General features: G+C 40.0%; 1 protein-coding gene across 1 annotated transcript in view; it reads right to left on the bottom strand.

Annotated features, from left to right (window-relative positions):
- JAM2 (junctional adhesion molecule 2) overlaps nt 1-22269 on the bottom strand; it is an 82901-nt gene that overhangs the window by 12342 nt on the left and 48290 nt on the right. Inside the window, exons 3-6 of the mRNA XM_066369926.1 lie at nt 15766-15828; nt 6925-7032; nt 5059-5211; nt 2962-3164 (exon numbers count right to left, since the gene is read on the bottom strand). Of these exons, the coding sequence (XP_066226023.1) occupies nt 2962-3164; nt 5059-5211; nt 6925-7032; nt 15766-15828 (527 nt within the window). The remainder of the gene's footprint in view (nt 1-2961; nt 3165-5058; nt 5212-6924; nt 7033-15765; nt 15829-22269) is intronic.

Below are 22269 nucleotides of genomic sequence, written 5' to 3'. Positions count from 1 at the left end.
AGCTAGGTCTCCAGTTTGACAGAAAAAAACTTATGAAGTGTCCTTTTTTTGTGTGTGTATGGCACTGTGAAAGTAGTACAGTTATAAGAGCATGGGAATCTCTTAGAGTTTATAGTTCATTGTAGTATTAACTTTTCTAGGTATTTCTAATTCTAGTTAACGCCATTTATAAATGAACGCCTCCTTGGCCTAAAAGGACTGCTACACTTTCTGAAGTCATAGTGTATTCAGGGCAATAGCAAATATTAATACCTCCTCTGAAGAACCAGTGTTCCTACCAGGAAGCAATGTGGAGCCCGAGAAAATCAAAACTGATGTAGTTCATAGGATTCTAAATTCTGTCAGTTGTAAAATTTTTGAAAATTTTGAAAACATGAAGTCCAACCCTTGCCCCTTCCACTCCGTGCTAAAGCAACTGAAAGGTAAGACTTGGCTATAATAGGTTTCACACTTGCTATTAGTAGTTTTATCCCCTTGAGGAAAAGAGGAAGGAAGGAAGAGAGGGAGGGAGGCAGACATATAGAAAGAAAAAGACTGAAAGGAAGGCTGAATGTCAGGCAGACAGGTAAGAAGGAAGACAAGAAGGAGGGAAGGCCAGAGTCAGGAAGGAAGAGGGAGAGGAAGGATAGAGGGGGGGGAGGGAAGGAGGAATGAATACAGTGGTCCTGGACTTAGTAAGAGGGTACTGCAGGGACCAGTACAAAGGGTAAGAGGGTCCTCAGAATCATTCTTTCAGTGCCTTCCTGTCACCCGTTCGGTCCCACAGTGGTCACTGCTGAAGGCACCCAGGAGAGCCATGAAACTCTAAGGAGCACTCCCCCACCCCCATGGTCTTTGATCTTCATGCAATATTATGTTCCTAAAAATAGCCAAGGCTTTTGTTGACTCCTTTCCCTCTTTCACTTTCTTTACCCACCACCCACCTACTTCTTCTTTCTGTATACTTCAAAGTGGTGGGATTGAAGCTTTTCTTCGTTTGTTTTAACTCTATGGAATTATCTCTCACTCTCCCAAAAGCCAGAATACTTAAAAGATATTTCAAAGGTTGAGGCTGACAAAAGTGAATCTATATCATTTCAGACTGGCCTTGGGGTTTTAATCACCTGCTCTGAGAAAAAATAAATTTGAAAACTAAATATAGCTAAGTGTGAGGCAAGTTTTCTGCCCAATTTCTCAGTGTAAAGTCACTCGGACCTGCTGACTTGAGCCTGCTAACACCCAGAGGGCCGGAGCATGGCCTTCCTTGGGGAGGAGCTACACCCAGTGATAGGCTTTGTTATATAGCCACTTTATTAATAAGCTTTGTCATTTACCAGAGGATCTCGTTTTTATTTATTTGTTTGTTTGACAGAGACAGAGAGAGTCAGGGATAGGAACAGACAGACAGGAAGGGAGAGAGATGAGCTACAGAATCTCAGTTTTAAATGTTATCATGTATTTACAGATTAAAGGTGTAAAGGAAATATTATACCCTCTTTTTAAAATTCATCAAAATTATTATTACCATGCCTTTAAGTTGTTGTTTTTTTAAAATATTTTAATTTTTATTTTTATTTTTTTACAGAGACAGAGAGTGAGTCAGAGAGTGAGTCAGAGAGAGGGATAGACAGGGACAGACAGACAGGAACGGAGAGAGATGAGAAGCATCAATCATTAGTTTTTCATTGCGCGTTGCAACACTTTAGTTGTTCATTGATTGCTTTCTCATATGTGCCTTGACCGCGGGCCTTCAGCAGACCGAGCAGCCCCTTGCTGGAGCCAGCAACCTTGGGTTCAAGCTGGTGGGCTTTTCCTCAAACCAGATGAGCCCGCGCTCAAGCTGGCGACCTCGGGGTCTCGAACCTGGGTCCTCTGCATCCCAGTCCGACGCTCTATCTACTACGCCACCGCCTGGTCAGGCACCATGCCTTTAAGTTTTTGTTAATGGTTATGGTAGTGATTCTGCATTACTGGAAATCAGACATTTTTAAACTGACATGTTGTATTTCTTTGAATGAAAAATAAAGTTTTAAGTTTAATGATCTTTATTTTTACTTTCAACTCTACTTTGAAAAGTCAGAGACAAAAAATTGTCCTTAACTTTAAAGAGCATATGCATAGGTTTCCATCAGTATTCCTAGAAAGGTTTTTTAATCAGTCAGAAAATCTGGAAAAAAATCTAAAGACATTGAGTCAATTGTTGATCTAGTTACAGAAGAGCCTAATGACAGATATCCTATCCTAGGTTGGCAACAGTCACTATTCCTATATGGCTGGCACTGAGGTAAGGGCCCCCCCCCCCAAGAAATTTTGTGCATTTCCCTGATACTGTAAATATGAGACTGTACTTAACTACTGATTTCCCCATGTATAAGATGCACCTTAATTTGGGGCCTGAAATTTGAAAAAAAAAAAAAAAGGTATTACATAAAGTTATTGAACTCAAGTTTTATTCATCATAAAATTCATACAACTTCTCATCACTCTCAAAACTCCCATCCATTAGCTTGTCCTCATTTGTGTCTGATGACAAATCACTGTCTTCAACAATGAGCACAAAAACAAGCATGAAAAAGCGGGAAATGCAAGTAAAAAATCTACAACCTCTGTATGAGACACATCCAGTTTTTATACCTCAAATTTTTTTTTAAAAAGTACGTCTTACACATGGGGAAATACAGTACCTTTCCAGGCCAGGAAGGCAGCTGGCATGAACAACCTGGTCATCAGGAATCAGGCTGGCTCTGTCCCAGGTCACTGTGCAGACCTCTGCGTGCTCCGCTCCTGGTTGTGTGTGTCTTCCCACCTCCTGTAGCAGCCCTTCCCCTCATGTCTCCGTGCATGTACCCCCACCCTCTCTGCTGCCCTCTCCTTTAACAAGCAATGTGATCAGCCCTCTGTCCTGCATCATTTTAGTTCCAACAATTTTTCCCTCCACCAAATATAGAGCAGTTATTAGGCCAAGGTTTGCAATGACCTTACCAGAGTTCCAGTTTTTGTATTCATGGTGTATGAGCTGTTGGTGCTTTGGGTGTCAAGTTTTAGATTCCCTACCAAACGGGTGCCATCCTTAAACCATGTGTATTCAGGAGCTGGGTTCCCTTCTTTGTCCTGACATCGCAGCTCTACCACAGTCCCACTCAGGGCAGAATTAGGGACTTCACATGATGGAACTCCTGGAGCCACTGAGGGGTGGGAGTCAAATGGCATTGGTTATTTATAAGCTGAACAAAAATTTTAACAGCCAAGCAAAGATTTATCAAACACCTGTGACAGAGACTAACTATGTGTTCAAAAGACCTACTGCTTCCTTGCATGAATCCATAAAAGCTTCCCGTATGATTCTCCAGTCGTTCGCTCCCCAGCCCCCTCCCACCACCAAGGAGGTCTCAACACCCATGGTGACCTCAGAAAGCCATGTATTGAAGATACATCTACATGAAGTTGGGTGTCTAATAATTTCATGCAGTAGATAATATAGCTCCACCACTGCAATCGCTGCCCCCACCAGTGGGACTTGACCTACATGGAAACCTTCTATTATGTTAAGCTGCTCACTGAGGATGCTTTTCTATTATAACAGCAAGCATTATGCTCGCTAATGTAACTATTCTTCCTTAGAAAAACAATCTCTAATCTCTACTCCCCCCCCCCCCCCCGCACCAATGGTTTTAATGTTTGATTACCAACTGTATTCCAAAGAAGTCAAACTTGAGTATATTTCTCAGGCCCAGTGCTAAAACTAACATCTTGTTCTGCCTTGAACTGACCAGATGAAAGCATACCTGAGTTAGGGTTAGTCTGGTTCCAGGGATTTGTAAACTATATTTTGCAAAATAACTTAAATCCAGGAAAAAACAGAATTCTAAGTGGTAGACAGAATTCTAAGATGGTCCTTCAAGTCCCCCAGCCCTCGTTTATATATACTTCCTCTCATTTGTTCAATGAAGTACTGATTTAGGTACCATTCTGAAGGAACTTGGGAGATACAGTTAAGGTCCCAAATCCACGATCTTTATGATCGAGGTTGACCTAATCACTGACTCCTTTAAGTGTTTTTTTCTGGCTGATCACAAAAGGGAAAGTCAAAGATTCAAAGCACAAGAATGATTAGACATTCTCTTGTTAGATGGCAGATTTCAGCCTCATGAATCCTTGGGAGGGGACCCTGCCTTGTCCCGCTAGACTTCTCATCTCCAGCACTGTGAGCTAACAGACGGGTGGGGTTTATGATGCTAAGTCTGTGATCACTGACATGTAGCAACAGAAGAATTATCCCGCAAGGTTTTCTGAATCTCTTATACTAATACATCACTAGTATTTTAGAAAGAAGCTGGACTACATAGAAAAAGGAGTGATTTTATTGCCCTTGCTTGGTAGTTTATAATAGCATATGTGAAGGAGCAGAGATCATGTTCCTCTACCAACAGGAATCATGAGCTGTTGATATCCATCTGCAATTTTTGCAGTAACCAACCATAATGGCTTTGGAGTAAACCCCACCCGGATCCAAACCCTTGTCCAGACACTTACTAGCTGTGTGGTCTTGGGGAAATCATTTACATTCTATGTCCTCATCTGGGAAAATCAGACTGTCAGTGAAAATTAAGTAAGATTTTGTATTTGAAAGGGCCTGACAACAAATGCTGATTTCTTTACCAAATAATTTTGGTAATTTCTCTGCTCTTTTTGTTTTACCGCTTTTTAAAAAATCACCTCATGTGATACTATTTTATGTGGTAGGAGAAATACCACATATGCTGAAAGCTATTACAAAAACAACTCTTGGGAAAAATGCTCCAACGGACAGTGTACGACCATTAGGATTTACCTGAATCTTAAATAAAGAGAGGTTTCATGATAATGAATTAGTAATAGTAAAATTTCATCAGCCAATGGTCAGTCAATGATCAGCCAATGAGGTGAAGTGAGAAATAGTCAAGACGTTGCAGGAAAGGTGGCACTGACGGTCCTGTCACTTTGCTGACTGGGGCCCCGAGTCACCTCATTGTCCCCAGGGCTGAGTGATAGAGATGAGAGTGGGGAACAGCAGTAATTGCACAGCTACAAGCACATCACCTAATACTTCTAGAGTGACTGTATCCTCTTCCAGGGTTTGGCCTTGCTCAGATGGGGTGCTAACTTCACAACGATATTTCCCAGCATCGGCTCTTGTAACGTTTTTGATCCTGATACTAAAGTCCATCATCTGAGCTCGGTCTTTAAAATCACCTTTGAGAAAAAGAAGACAATGATGTGGATAATGACGCAAGTAACTTCCAATATACTACCTTCCGCAAGTCACTTTTCTCGGTAGCCAAAGCATTTATTTTCCTATTGATAAACTCAATTTAAAAAAACTTTAAAAATTGCATATGGGTGTTGCTATTTCAAACTTTTTTTAAAATTTATTTATTTATTTTTTACAGAGACAGAGAGAGAGTCAGAGAGAGGGATAGATAGGGACAGACAGACAGGAACAGAGAGAAATGAGAAGCATCAATCATTAGTTGTTCATTGATTGCTTTCTCATATGTGCCTTGACCGCGGGCCTTCAGCAGACCGAGTAACCCTTTGCTCAAGCCAGGGACCTTGGGTCCAAGCTGGTGAGCTTTTTCTCAAACCAGATGAGCCCGCGCTCAAGCTGGTGACCTCGGGGTCTCGAACCTGGGTCTTCCGCATCCCAGTCCGACGCTCTATCCACTGTGCCACCGCCTGGTCAGGCCAAACTTTTTTTTTTTTAGAATGACATTCTTCACATAAGACCATTCAGTTCCATATTCCTATACATACACCCTTGCTAGTATGCTTAGGAAACATTCCTGCCTTCAAAAAGATACTGGAGAACCTGGTTAAATTAGCTGGGACAGTAACTTTCTGTGCTGTGTGGTGACCAGTATGATACTCCACAAAAGAAAAGGTGAGGGCATCTTTAAAAGCATTCTTTTGGTTAGTTTTTGATAGTCATGTGTATGGAATTAATACAGCATTTTGTATAACATTTAGGTACCAGAATTGGCTAGTGTAGAAAATTCAAGTAAAGACAGCTATGTTATCAGCACCCTGTGGTACATTAGTAAGATGGACCTCACTGTACCCATCACCCAGCTAATAGTACTCATCATAGTATTTCTTTTATCCATCACTATCAACAGTTTAAATCAAAAGCTCATCACATATTCAATAGGAAGAATAGAGAGTAGAAATGTAAAACAAAAAAAGCACTAGATAAAGGTAGTTATATTTACCCTCCTATAAGTCTTAACTCCCTAAGCATTTCAGTGATGGCCTAGCTTTCCAATGGAGATACGAAAATATGGTGATGTTCTTATAACTGGGCAGTGACTCTCCATCTCAACCCAGCACCATCTTGTCCTCCTTTCTCTTGAGAGTTGAATCCACTTAGGCTAGAAAAATGATTTCATTTTACACCCTCCAGGAACTGAGCTGAGAAATGAAGGGGCCAGGGACTTCCCTTTTTTGTGGCTGTGTTCAAGGTCTCAGGCACTCACTGTTGGTTCCATCTCACAGGTACAGAAACACCTTTTCGGTAGTCAGCCATGTCTTGTCCTCATCGACTAAAGCAGTGATCCCCAACCCCCAGGCCACGGACCGGTACCAGTCCATGGGCCATTTGGTACTGGTCCACAGAGAAAGAATAAATAACTTACATTATTTCCGTTTTATTTATATTTAAGTCTGAACGATGTTTTATTTTTTAAAAATGACCAGATTCCCTCTGTTACATCCGTCTAAGACTCACTCTTGACGCTTGTCTCGGTCACGTGATACATTTATCCGTCCCACCGTAAAGGCCGGTCCGTGAAAATATTTTCTGACATTAAACCGGTCCGTGGCCCAAAAAAGGTTGGGGACCACTGGACTAAAGGATCTGAGCTGTGCTTGGTGATTGTCCTCTTGCTCGTCTGGATTCACAGCTCTTACCTTTCAGAGCCTGTTGATAATAAACAAAGGAGACACTCTTCCCCAGCTTCTTCCACTCTAACCTGGAGGCCATGGTCTTCTTTGGGTATTTACAGGTTAGGACAGCCTCTAGAAACATCAACAAAAATAATTATTTGGTAATTGTCCCTCTGAAATTATATTTTACTTAATTAATTAAACAATGAATTTTTAAGTTATTCTTTTATATTTCTATTCATTCATTCAATCATTCATTCATTCAATCATTTATTCATTCATAAATTACCTCAACATGTATCATGTTGGCTTAACACAAAAGTAAATTGAAAGTATTATAGTTCTTCCACATAATAATTGTGTAACATTTTGTTACTTTCCCTGGTTCTTGAGCATTAGTTACTGTCTGTAAAATAAGATAGTATCTCAAATTTTTGAGTCTTCAAATACAATAGTATATGCAGAGTAAGTACTTTAAAATGGTGGCAGTGATTATTTATCTTATTCTTTGCAGGATTCTTCAGGGATTTTATAGTCTGGAAAAAAAGGTAAATAAGATAATGTAATTTCATTCTAATGTGATGAGTACTAAGATGGAAGTAGGCAGAGAGTGCTTCACACCTAGTGCCAAAGAGAGGCACTAAGTCTAGCCCAGGCCATGCTGTGAACCCCACAATGTTCCCTCAACAGAATACATTCTCACTCAGAACCCTTCTGTGATCAACTTCTCAATGAACACATTAATTCAAACCCAATATTGTCTTCTAACAAACTGTTGATTCTTATCCCTTACCTCAATCCAGATAAATTATGTTAAAATTCTTCACATACTTCAGATTTTGATGTTAAGCAGATTTAATGACATTCATTAAAAAAAAAGTTCTGGATATTTCATGATATGGTGGATTATTTAATACTTAAAATACTATCCTGGGTTTTATTAAAAATATACACATAGGCCTGGCCTGTGGTGGCGCAGTGGATAAAGCGTCAACCTGGAAATGCTGAGGTCGCTGGTTCGAAACCCTGGGCTTGCCTGGTCAAGGCACATATGGGAGTTGATGCTTCCAACTCCTCCCCCTCTCCTCTCTCTCTCTCTCTCTCTCTCTCTTTCTCTTCCTCTCCTCTCTAAAATGAATAAATAAATAAAAAAAATAAAAAAAAATATACACATAGCTATGGGGAAAAAGCCTGTGTAAATATGTGTGAAAATATTAACCCAGTGATGATTTCTGTTTGGTAGAATTATGATTGTTTTTTCTGTAATATGTAGTTTCTAATTTTTTTTAAAGTTCCACATGTATTGCTAGAAATATAGAAATAGAATAAAAGGTAATGGAAAATAGAAAGTAGGACAAAGAAAGGCAAGGGAAAAAATAAATTAAAATTGTTTTCAAAGATGACTAAAGTTTTAAAAGCAGGATCTACGTTACAAAGAGACATCATTTTACAGACATGTTTACAATTCCACCACAAAATCAAATGTGTGCTGAGGACCTTGTCTGAGGAAACACGGCTCTATTCTGTTGATTAAGGAGCATGGGTGGTGACCTTCCGGAGTCTTGAGTTTTAGATAGGTTTCCTTCCCGTATTTTGTTGAGTTTCCAACAATTAAACACACACCCACACTCATTTTTAGCACACACTCTTAGGTCTTAGGAATAAACTTATACTCTATTGTTTTACATATTTAACTAGACACATACACACATACACACCCCTCTTGGTAAAGTCTTCCTAATTTCCATCCTCATTGCTCTATGGGAAACCTTTGCAGAAATTATATTTGAAAATCTAACTAATGAATTTCCTAAATGCAGCTGATGCTGCTCCAGCCTCATGAGAATGAGGCTGACTGAGTAAACCATGGAGAAATGGTCTGTCCAACTTTCTAAATCATACTGAGTACTTACTGTGTGTTGGCATTGATCTGGAGCTGTTAGTGAGCGACACAAGGATCTCTGTTGTTTTGAATCTTACAATGTGTAGGGGGTCAGTCACACAAGAAACACCATAAAGCAAATTATATAGCATGGCAGGAGGTGAAAAGGGTTATGGAACCAGAGTAGCTCAGAGTACGGGAGGCATGGGAATGCAAGGGACAGGAGTGTGATTTAAAAAAACAAGGTATCAGAGTTCACCTCAAGTGGAAGGTGACATCTGACCAGAGACTTAAGAGAAGAAACTAGAACTTTTTGGAATTTGATTTAGAATTTCCTAGAATTTGAATTTAGAATTCACCATGTGGTTCTTTGGGAGTGCTTCAAGGAAAGGAGAATAAAGAACCAAATAAATTTAAAGCCCACTACCATGGACTCTCCTTTCTCTTCTCAGTCCAAATTCAACATTCCAGGCCAGCATAATTCTGCATCTAGCCCTCAGGGTTATTATACCATCACAGTACATAGTTTAAAGCACAGGCTTTGGAGTTAGACCTCTGCCATATACCAGGTATATGATATTGTACAAATTACTTAACTTACTTTTAAACATTATATTCACATATGTAAAAATAAAAAGATAGGTACTCATCTTGTAAAGTTGTGTAGGAATTAAATGAGATGATGTGTTTATACACTTTGGAGCACATGGTACTTTGCAGTGGTGAGACTCTGCCGGTTCGCACCAGTTCGGCAAAACCGATACCTAATTTTTTGTTGAGTTTGGTGAACCAGTTAAAATGGCACTTGTAATCAGGGTTCTCTCTAAGGTGGGCACCTGGGCAGCTGCCCAGTGTGGAAATCACAAATTTACATTCCTTACTCTTTTTTGAGCCATTCTTTTTTTTTTTTTAATTTATTCATTTTTTTAGAGAGGGAGAGACAGAGGGAGAGAGAGAGAGAGAGAGAGAGGAGAGACAGAGAGAGAGAAGGGGGGAGGAGCTGGAAGCATCAACTCCCATATGTGCCTTGACCAGGCAAGCCCAGGGTTTCGAACCGGTGACCTCAGCATTTTCAGGTCGACGCTTTATCCACTGCACCACCACAGGTCAGGCCATTCTTTTTATTTTATTTTATTTTATTTTATTTTATTTTATTTTATTTTATTTTATTTTATTTTATTTTATTTTATTTTATTTTATTTTATTTTATTTTATTTTATTTTTTTACAGGAACAAAGAGAGAGTCAGAGAGAGGGATAGACAGAGATGGATAGAAAGGAACAGAGAGAGATGAGAAGCATCAATCATCAGTTTTTCGTTGTGGTTCCTTAGTTGTTCACTGATTGCTTTCTCATATGTGCCTTGACCACGGGCCTTCAGCAGACTGAGTAACCCCTTGCTTGAGCCAGCGACCCTGGGTCCAAGCTGGTGAGCTTTTGCTCAAACCAGATGAGCCTGCACTCAAGCTGGCAACCTTGGGGTCAAGAACCTGGGTCCTCTGTATCCCAGTCTGACGCTCTATCCACTGCGCCACCGCCTGGTCAGGCTCCTTACTCTTTTTTAACATTCATTTGTGCAGCAGTGTGTTCTAAGTGCCTGTAGTAATGTTTATTCTGTCCATAGGTAAAGGAATGGGATCCTACTCCTACAGTGAAAAGTTGGTTGCTGCCTCTTTCCACCACCTACCCACACCCTGGCCACCTAACTTAACATCTCTAACTGAAGTGTTCAGAAAATCAAAGTGATAGTACTCTTAGCCTGAGCAATATACCAGTGAATTAATTGGTATGAGACTCCTCTAGTTTTAGGTAAAGTAACTCGAAGGACCCAGGTTCGAAACCCCGAGGTTGCCAGCTTGAGTGTGGGCTCATCTGGTTTGAGCAAGGCTCACCAGCTTGAGCCCAAGGTTACTGGCTTGAGCAAGGAGTCACTCGCTGTGCTGTAGCCCTCCGGTCAAGGTACATATGAGAAAGCAATCAATGAACAACTAGGGTGCTGCAGCGAAGAGTTGATGCTTCTCATCTCTCTCCCTTCCTGTCTGTCTGTCCCTCTCTGTCTCTATCACACACACACACACACACGGATTAATCATACAGCTGATGATGTTCAGATAAAAGTGAAGAAAATTGCAAGTGAGGCCACCAATCAAAAAGCAATACGGAAATATCTTAAATAAAAGTTTTATTATTTTTTATCAGGTATTATTTAATATTTTCATTAATATTTTAAAACTCTTTCTTATAACAATCTAGTTTTGTGTGCCCTTTTATTGTTTTTATTTTAATATTTTTATTTATTTATTTTTTTGTGTGTTTTTTTGAAGTGAGAAACAGGGAGGCACAGAGACAGACTCCCATATGCGCCCGACTGGGATCCATCCGGCATGCCCACTAGGGTGCGATGCTCTGCCCATCTGGGGCATTGCTCCATTGCAACCAGAGTCATTCTAGTACCTGAGGTGAAGGCTATGGAGCCATCCTCAGCACCCAGGCCAACTCTGCTCCAGTGGAGCCTTGGATGTGGGAGGGGAAGAGAGAGACAGAGAGGAAGGAGAGGGGCGAGGGGGAGAAGCAGATGAGCACTTCTCCTGGGTACCCTGGCCGGGAATTGAACCCAGGACTTCCCCATGCTGGGCCGATGCTCTACCGCTGAGCCAGCTGGCCAGGTTTTATTTAAATATTAAATGCATGAAATGATAAACTACCTTTTGGTATATATTGTTTTATACTTACAATGGTCATTAGGGCAGAGAATCGGTTGTTAAATTATTTGAATCTCACCACTGGTACTTTGTATATAGTATATGCTCCATAAATGGTCATTATCACTTTCATACATGGTAACATCTCTTAGTTATAGCTGTAAACCTGCCTTGACATGACAGAAATCCACACTTTATGCCATCACAAATTTACCTAAAAATCACTCAGATTTGAACTAAAATGTTATTTTTGAGACAGCAAGGAAAGTAACATAGAGATAAATTATATTTTTCTCAAAATAAGGGATATTGAAACAGAAAATATACTGAGTTCTTACATTAAGAGCATTATTTTATTGCCAAAAAGTGTTTCATTTGCATTGAGAAAAGGTAATTCTTTGTTTTGATAAAGCATTCACAATAACTCTTTTGCTATACTGAGAATTTTAATTTTTTGAGGATTCTGTACTGCTGATCTTCTGATTTTATTCTCTGTGCTCAAGTTAAAAATCATCAAAATCTTATATATAATGCCTGACCAGGCGGTGGCAGAGTGGATAGAACGTCTGACTGGGATGTGCAGGACTCAAGTTCAAGACCTGAGGTGACCAGCTTGAGCGCGGGCTTATCTAGTTTGAGCAAAGCTCACCAGCTAGGACCATTGGTTGCTGGCTTGAGCAAAGGGTTACTTGGTCTGCTGAAGGCCCATGGTCAAGGCACATATGAGAAAGCAATCAGTGAACAACTAAGGTGTCTCAACGAAAAACTGATGATTGATGCTTTTCATCTCTCTCCGTTCCTGTCTGTCTGTCCCTATCTATTCCTCTCTCTGACTCTCTCTCTGTTTCTGTAAAAAAAAAAAAAAAAAAAATTAAAATCTTATATATAATGCAAGAAGAGAATGGATACTACTAAAGTAGTTATAAAGAATTAGTTGAGATTATTGCTGTGGAGAAAAGCATGCTATTAAACCCTGATTTATCGCTTGCAGGGTTGGACACTCTCTACGTAAGACTGTTCACATAATTTATAAGCTGGACAGAGCCACCCTCTTTTCAGTCTTAGTCTATTCTAGCACTATGGGAAGTGTTAGAAGCAGCAAAAAGACGGAACTAAGTCATGATCTACTGACATCAGACGTGTAGGGACAAAAAGCTGAATGAACTGGATGGAAGACACATATACAGAAATCATAAAATACTTTAGGCTGCAAGTGAAATTATCTTACTTCTTACAACATCCTAAAACTAAAATGGGGAAGTAGACAGAAATTCATTTTTGCTTTAATGTTGGAATGATTGGGGCACATATGAAATGGAATCAAAATGGATTTCTTAATTAAAAGGAGCAGAGAGAGGTGAAACAGAAAGAGAAAATACATATTTGGGAGCAAGACTAATATTTGATTGCAATAAATTATAGAAAGATTTCCTATAGTAAACACAAAACATGCGTTAAAGAGTAATGTGAATGGTATGGAGTTTTAGCCTGGAGCTATGGAAATGTTTTGAAACTGCATAGAGGTGGAGGTTGTACAACACTGTGAATGTACTAAATTCCACTACACTGTTCATTTTGGATTTTATATTATATGTATTTCACCTCAATAAGTTTTTTAAAAGTAATATATAACTAAGGAAACTTCCAGGAAAGTAAAAGCTTCCTTTGTCCCTCATAAATATCCTGACCTATCTCCCCTCACTGAGCTCCCCCTTTCAGCCTTTGCACTGTCTTTGGCATCTCACCTAGCCCTGTGTATCTGTTTGTAAGTGCATTCCATAGTCCCAAATTGCTCCCAATCACTAATTTCCTCTTCCTGCCTCTCCCCACTTAAAACCAAGCTATAATATGAGTGACTATTTTATAGCTTAATTATGTAAAATATTAGAACTTCCTAAATACTTAAGTTATTTGTTATTTAGTGATGTCATTTTTGAATGATGGGCTGACTCTTATTATAGCATATTTTTACTGAACAAGCACATATAACACAATGTGCTAAGTACTGCTTAAATACTAATTTATTTAATTCCTCCCCACTGCAGTCCTTTTCTATAATCTTTGTGTCTTTCCTTAAAATCTGTAACTCTTCAACTCCAGGAACCTAAGACATGCCTGAAGAAGAGGAATCAGACATTCTCGTCTTGTTTCTTAATTGTTTACAGTCTCTGTCTAAACAAGTATCACATTTAAGAGACAGTCATTCTTCTTTATTTGTCTAATATTATTGTGTTCTAGGTAAAAGAGGCTTCAGAAAAATAGTGGATGGTCAATATTAGAAGGGAACTTATAGAAGCGCCTAAAATTTTTTGGTTATGAGAACCTTTAAAAAATTTTAAATTGGGTTAAAATACACATAATTTTACATCTTAATTTTTAACTGTACAGTTCAGTAATGCTAAGTATATTCACATTGTTGTGCAACCAATCTCCAGAAATTTTTCATCATGCAAAACTGAAACTTTATACCAATTAAACATCAACTCTCTTTTGTAAATATTTCAGAGAAGCTAAAATAAACAGCAAAATGGCAGCCCTAAACCGGCTATATTAATGTCATCTTAAATACATTAAATAGCATGAGGTTTAAAGTGTAAATTTCCATTTACCATATCTAGCTGGCTGGAAACTTGGCAAGATCTCCATTTCCTAGTTTCACAAATTAAATTTGCTTTGTTGCAGATGATTTACATAATAAGAGACCCTCTTTGTACATTAGCTTTTTAATCACAGGTCCAAAATTTCCAGAGGAGGTGGAGACAGAGTTCCCAAGGTGGAAATGGCATTTTATGGCAGAAGAACTAGTGTGAGGTTGGGTAGAGCAGTGTTTTTCAACCAGTGTGCCGTGAGGAAATGAAACATGGATCCCCAAACTATGGCCTGCGTGCCGGATACGGCCTGCAGAGGCTATTTATCCGGCCCGCTGCCAGCCGCCTCCATCCGAACATAAACATTCCCCTCACAATCCCTCCAGCTATCAGCGACAGGAAGAGTGGAGGCACAGGGAACGCTCACTGACCAATCATCTTCTAGGATTCATCCCGACCACTAGCGATGAACCAATAGTAGGCCGCTTCTCATCCACACCCAGGAAGGTCCCCACTAGGGCTGCTGCACACTTGTCATTGTGTGGCCTCAGCGAGTAGTTGAAGCTGCTACTCCTCCCCATGGTCCCGATTTCTAATCCTGGTCAGGACTGGAGGTAAATGTTGCCACCACTAGATGAAGCCTCAGCCTCAGCTGGTTATGTCTATCCTGATGGAATATATAGATATTTGACCTTTTTCTTTTTAAAAGAGGCCCCCCGCAGAGGATGATATACAATGCATCACAATGTTATCTAACTTTAAAGCTAAAGTTTGCTGATCTTCCTTTGGACAGTTTTTGGTTATCTGTTGCCAAGGAGTTCCCCATTCTGGCCAACAAAGCTATTTTGACATTGCTCCCGTTTTCAACCACTTATCAATGTGAGCTGAGCTTCTCAAGCTTGACTACGATAAAACTAAAAACAGAGAGAGACTGAGAACTGTTGAGGAAGAGCTTCGTGTGTGTCTTTCTACCATTCCTGCCAGGATATCCCTTTTGTGTTCATCGAAACAGGCTCAGGTTTCACACTAAGTGAGTATAAATACATTTAGAAACTATATTATTAACTATATGTATAATATGTACTGTGTTAGAGTGTCATTTTGGTAGGTGGTGTGCCCCAGGATTTTGTAAAAGTAAAAATGTGCCGCAGCTCAAAAAAGGTTGAAGCCCTGGCCGGTTGGCTCAGCAGTAGAGCGTCGGCCTGGCGTGCGGGGGACCCGGGTTCGATTCCCGGCCAGGGCACATAGGAGAAGCGCCCATTTGCTTCTCCACCTCCACCCCCTCCTTCCTCTCTGTCTCTCTCTTCCCCTCCCGCAGCCAAGGCTCCATTGGAGCAAAGATGGCCCGGGCGCTGGGGATGGCTCCTTGGCCTCTGTCCCAGGCACTAGACTGGCTCTGGTCGCAATAAAGCGACGCCCTGGAGGGGCAGAGCATCGCCCCCTGGTGGGCAGAGCATCGCCCCTGGTGGGCGTGCCGGGTGGATCCCGGTCGGGCGCATGCGGGAGTCTGTCTGACTGTCTCTCCCCGTTTCCAGCTTAAGAAAAGTACAAAAAAAAAAAAAAAAAAAAAAAAAAAAAAAAGGTTGAAAATCACTGGGGTAGAAGATGGAACACATAGGAAGATAACATCACATGCGTCATACGCTTGAGTCATTTAAACAACACAGCCCTTGAAAATTAGTAAGGTACTCTACCTTGATACTCTATTGCTGTGATTACTTGGTCTTTTGGGGCAGAGACTCCACAGGTCTTATGATCTGGAAGATTAAAACAGATAGGACAATTAAAATAGTACATAAGGTCATTTTTAAATGTTTAAATGGAAATACTGAAGAAAACTGGCCTCAAGTTTGGTGACAGTTTCACACAATTCATAACACAATTTTAAAGTATCACAATAAGAAACACCAAGCCAAATCATTATATTTCTCTTCCATTTTCTTTCCTTTCTTAAAAGAAACCCTTTAAGCATTTCCCAAAGCAGAACCTATAAATCTATTAGGACCCCCTCCACCATAGACAACAAACTCTCACAAGCCTGATTGTTAAGTAAGAGTGCCCGTCCTTAATTTAGCTAATATGTAATCTAGTGTCTCAGGGTGTTGTTCTCCAAATAAAAATAATTCTTAGCACCTTATTTAGGGGTATACTGTATTTCCCCATGTATAAGACAATCCCATGTATAAGATGCACCTTAATTTTGGGACCTGAAATTTGAAAAAAAAAAAAAAAAGTACTACATATAAAGCTATTGAACTCCAGTATATTCATCATAAAACTCATACAACTCCTCAACAAGCGTGAAAAAGCAGGAAATGCAAGTAAAAAATGTACAACCACTGTATAAGATGTACCTAGTTCTTAGACCCCAAATTTTTAGAAAAAATGTGCGTCTTATACATGGGGAAATTTGGTAAATTGCTTTGTGAACTTATCCAACTATACTTACGTCATATGGAAATGAGCCATGGTGGCTAATGTAATCTAATAGTTATACAGTAATGATGATGATGATGGTGATATCATCATCTCCATAATTTTATATAAAATTTTCATTTTAAAAATAGCTCATACATACTTTTTTATTTTATAAAATTCAGTATTTAGAGTGAACTAGTGTGCTAGACGTTACATTTTTTTAAATGCATTTTCAATTACAGTTGACATATAATATTCTATTAGTTTCAGTATACAACATAGTTATTAGACATTCATATACCTCCTGAACAGACAAAGACTTGAACAACCAATTGTTGATATGCACGTGTATCACTTTGTCGTATGGATGTCATTCTACAGTCCAGTTTAATGACTGTTTAAAAAGAAAAAAAAATTTTTTAGGCCCTGGCCAATTGGCTTAGTGGTAGAGCATCAACCTGATGTGTGGATGTACCAGGTTTGATTCCCAGCCAGGGCACACAGGAGAAGCACCCATCTACTTCTCCACCCTCCCCCTTCTCCTTTCTCTTTATCTCTCTTCCCTTCCCACAGCCAAGGCTCCATTGGAGCAAAGTTGGCCCGGGCGCTGAGGATGGCTCCATGGCCTCCATCTCAGGCGCTAGAATGGCTCAGGTTGCAACAGAGCAAAAGCCCCAGATGGGCAGAGCATCGCCCCCTAGTGGGCTTGCCGGGTAGATCCCGGTTGGGCACATGTGGGAGTCTGTCTTTCTGCCTCCTTGCTTCTCACTTCAGAAAAATACAAAAATAAAATAAAATAAAATAAAAATTTTATTTATAGATATCAGAGAGAGAGGAAGAGAGAGAGATACAGAAACATCAATCTGTTTCTGTATGTACCCTGATTGGGGATTGAACTGGCAACCTTTTCATATCAAGATGATACTCTAACCAACTGGGCTATTTTTAGTCCTTTAGCCAGGACTAAAAAGAATTTAAATCACTTCCTATAAGTATACATCTCTGAACTACAAATGCTACTATGGAAAGTCTTTTACTTGTCCTATTCTCTGATATAGTCCAAACACATAGAACAATGCCTGGCATAAAGCAAGGCATGATGTTTGTTTAACAAATAAATAATACCATTTTATATTGTATACTAATGACAGGAATCTAGTAAATGGGGTCAAATCAAACCAGTAAATGAAGGTTTCCTGAAGGCAAGCAATTCTTTGGAGAAGGTGTTGTCAGTATACAATACTGTATCGGTGTTAATTAATTACCATCAGAATACAAAGCATTCTTACTGTTTTCTTGGGTGAACAATTTAGGTAAAACAATCTAACTGCTGACCTTCATTATTCACCCCTAAAATCATATATGAAAAAAAAATCATATGTGAAATAACCTAAGACCAAATTAATCTGATCATAAAAATCTAATGAAGGTTATTTCTTGAATATATTTCTACAGTTTACTAGAGATGCTGTTTCACATTATTATCTGTCTTTTGTCTTCCTAAAATCTACAGACTTTGTTTTCATCAAGGCAAAAACAAACTTTCTCTTGCCATCCAATGAACAGTTTTCAGTGTTTATCTTACTTGATTTTTCTATGACACTTGACTCTGTTGATTTCCTTGGATTGTGTGACCTGACTTTCTCCTATTCTTCTTTCTGCCACCCTGTGGGTTCTTTCTCCTCATTCTTCCCATCCATCTGCCCAGAAACTGCTTTTCTGACTCAGCTAACTCCTTTCTATATGATTTGTCATGCTCTCATGGACACAACTATCATTTATTTGCTCAAAAGTCCTAAGTCTGTATCTCCAGCTCTAATTTCTCTCCTGATACTAAATCTATAAACTCTTCTTTCTACAGGATATTTATATTTCCATTTCCTATAAGAACCACAAACTTACAGCAAAAATAAACTCATATACTTACCTCAAAACTGTGTTTTCTTTCCATAAAGCCCACACAGTGAAAAGTACCACAATCCACATGGTCACTCATCCCAGAAACTCAAGTGCTGCCCATCTGTTTAACATCATTCCATCTATTTATTTATCAGTTTCCATCTATAGACTGAGAACTATGTGTCATACAGGACAATGTTTTGGAATATGTGCCCTCGCCCAAACTTTTGTACAGCCAAGTGCTTTTTGCTTTAGGAAGGGATATAGGTAGTCAAAACCAGAGAGAGAAAAGCAGGGTACTTCCTGCTTTGCCACATTTAGAGACCTTAGCCATGAGAGAAATGGAAAAAACTCATAGCTTACACAAACATTTAAGAAAAAAATCATACCTTCTAGCTTTATGAGATAGGAGGAAGTGAGTTGGAAACATGGATCTTAATGGGTTCTTGTAAAGGAACAATAGATAATATTTACTAAGAATGTTAGGCAACATTCCCAGTGGCCTACAAATGATGACTTATTTAACTCTTACAGCAATTCTCTATGGTAGGGTACCATTTTTATTCACTTTTTTCAGGTGAGGAAACAAAGGCACAGAGAGGGTAAGAAACTTGGTCCTTGTTAAACAAGTAGTAAGTGGTAAATCTGGGATTTGAACTCAATGAGTCTATACCCAAAGCCCTCAAGATGTATTATATACTATACTGGGCCCCACATAATGACCACCAAAGCTGAACTGTGGAAGGAGTTCACATTAACAAAGAGGTCAGGTGGAAAGGTCCATAGGTCTAATGAAGACGGGATAGATTGAGGAACTGGTGGTTATAATGGAGGCAAAGGACAGGCTCTGAAGCAGATTCTGTGACTGGGGAAGCAGGACAATAAGGTAATCTTCGAGTGGAGGTGCTAGACCAGGGTCTCTCAATCTTGACACCATTGACATTTTGGGTTGGATCATTCTTTGTTGTGGAGGCTGTCCTGTGCCTTGTAGGATGTTTTGCAGTATCCCTGGCTTCTACCCAGTAGATTCCAGTAGCATCCCCCCTCCTACACCATCCCCATTAATAACAATCAAAAATGTTTTGAGATATTATCAAATGTCCCCTAAAGACAGAAGTGGAGAAATCATAACCAGCTAAAAACCACTGCTCTAGACTTACAACCTGGTTGGTTTTGCAGTATGCAGTTAGATATGAGCAGAATAAGAACGACGGGCCAGGTACAGGTCATCAGGTTGGAAAGCCCCAGATGCCTGCAATGGCAAAACTGGGAAAACAAGGACCTTGTCCCCAGGGTGATCTTTTCTCTTCTGGCTTATTGTTGGTCATGTGGCTCAGACCCTCTGACTCTGATCTATCGTATTGCTGGTCATGCAGTTCATGACTTGACCTTTCCTCCCCTGGCATGTTGCTAGTCGTGCGGTAGACCTTCTGGAGGAGAAACAAGGGGTCTGAAGAGTGGCCCTTATGCAACTCCCAAGCTGGTGCTTGCATAACCACTACCTTAAGCATTAACTCCTAGGGAAAACATCTAGACTTCTGTTGTGTTTCAGCTCCAGGCCCAGAAAAGCAGCAAAACCAGGCAAGTGATGCCATGGCCACAACAGGACCAATTGTATTGACTAATAACTGCCTGCCCTGGTGCTGACCAATCAGGACCCTGAAGGGACACACCCAGAAAACTGATGAATATTCTATTGGGATTCTTCCCTGAGACCTCCAGAAAAATACTGTCAAGACAGAGGACCCAGCCTGACCAGACGGTGGCGCAGTGGATCGAGTGTCGGACTGGGATGCAGAGGACCCAGGTTTGAGACCCCGAGGTCACCAGCTTGAGCATGGGCTCATCTGGTTTGAGCAGAAGCCTACCAACTTGAACCCAAGGTCACTGGGTCCAACAAAGGGTTACTCGGTCTGCTGACTTGCGGTCAAGGTACATATGAGAAAGCAATCAATGAACAACTAAGGTGTTGCAACGCGCAATGAAAAACTAATGATTGATGCTTTTCATCTCTCTCCGTTCCTGTCTGTCTGTCCCTGTCTATCCCTCTCTCTGACTCACTCTCTGTCTCTGTAAATAAATAAATAAATAAATAAATAAATAAATAAATAAATTTTTAAAAATTAAAAAAAAAAAAAAAAAAAGACAGAGGACCCAGTGTGGCTGCCCCTCCAGGAAGCACACCAGCACCATTACCTTCCCTCTCTCCACCCCCCCTCCACTCCCGGATGAGTTACCTTTACCCTTCTCTCTCCTAAGCTCCAAGGACCCTTCTTTTGCCTCTGACACTTGCTTCCTAGCCTATTTCTTCTATCGCTCAATTCTACATCTGTGACTTTCTAAACAAACTTTCTGTTACAGTTTGAGTCTCTGAACTCTTTCTCAGCCAGAACTCAAGTACTGGGGTTGCTGACTGGCCCAGCCTGACTCCACTGGTCTAACACCTGGTGCTGTTTTCACCACTGCCAACAGTTTGAAGAACCAGGAATAGAAATAAACAGACAGATTAAAGGAAAGCAAAGAACCACAATTTCAAGGATTTTGAAAGTTCCTATGAGAAAGTCCCACCAGAACTTAACTATGAAATAATGTTTCATGCTTCTGGGAAGGAGAGGAAAATCTTTCATAAAACATAGCATCTTTTCTTTGACTTATTTATTTATATGTACATGGACATGCAAATTAGTCTTTCACTATGCTAGACTTTATCACTCCTAAGCAGTACATGCTATTCTTAATTTTTTTCTCTTCCTTAGAAGCAAATCTAATTATGAAACAAACAAACAAACAAACAAAAAACAATTCAAAAATCTACAGACCTCAAGCTCCCCTGTCAAACATCAGTTAACTATGTGGGTTCTCTATTTTTAATTTGTAAACATCTTCATTAAGGAAACTGGCACATCTGGTGTCTATGTGAAGAATGTAGGACTGAGCTGATCGTTCTCATTGACAACTGTAAATATATTTGTACAGAGCAATGAGCCTGTGGCTCCATCTTAGAGAGGTGTCTGGGCCACCATGGAATAATTTCAAAATAATTGTTTTGTTTATGATTTTAAAAACCATGAAGAGGGTCTAAGCAATTTTTTAAAATATCCTTTTTTCCTTTCCATACACTTCTCTCACATACCACAATATATGTTCTGTGTTCCTCTGACCTCCAACCCCAACCCCTTGTGCCTTTCTTTTCCACTTCTCCTCTCCTCCTGGTTTTTCAGATTTTCAGAGAGCAGAGGAAAAGAAGGGACTAGGCTGGCCAAGCAGACTCCTCTAAGTGAATGGGAAGAAGGACAGATCCTTGTGTGTTCTTGTTGCATTATTACTGACATTTAAATAATATGAAAATTTTTTTTTGCCAGTGATTTTGATTTCAAACATTATTCTGTAAAACATTTTTTTTTTTTTTAGTGAGAGGAGGAGAGAGAGACAGACAGACAGACTCCTGCATGTGCCCCAACCAGGATCCACCCAGCAACCCCTGTCTGGGGCCAATGCTCTGCCCATCTTGAGCAATTGCTCAGCAACCAAGCTATTTTTAGCACCTGAGATGCAGGCTCCACAAAGCCATCCTTAGTGCCTGGGACCAACTTGCTTGAACTAATCAAGCCATGGCTGTTGGAGTGGAAGAGAGAGAGTGAGTAAAGGGAAAGGGAGGTGGTGGAGAAGCCAATAGTCACTTCTGCTGTTGTGCCCTGACCGGAAATCGAACCCAGGCAATCCACACACTGGGCCAACCTCTACCACTGAGTCAACTGCCCAGGGGCTATTCTGTAAAACTTTCAAAGCACGTTTTGAAAGTGTCTTTCTTTTTTTTTTAACAACATGTAAATTATGCCTTCAAAGAGACTCCAATTAGGACTGGTGTTGCTTGTCATTTT

Source organism: Saccopteryx leptura, chromosome 2 (assembly GCF_036850995.1).
Source record: "Saccopteryx leptura isolate mSacLep1 chromosome 2, mSacLep1_pri_phased_curated, whole genome shotgun sequence".
In the NCBI taxonomy this organism is placed as follows: domain Eukaryota; kingdom Metazoa; phylum Chordata; class Mammalia; order Chiroptera; family Emballonuridae; genus Saccopteryx; species Saccopteryx leptura.
This window is presented reverse-complemented; position numbering and strand designations above follow the sequence as displayed.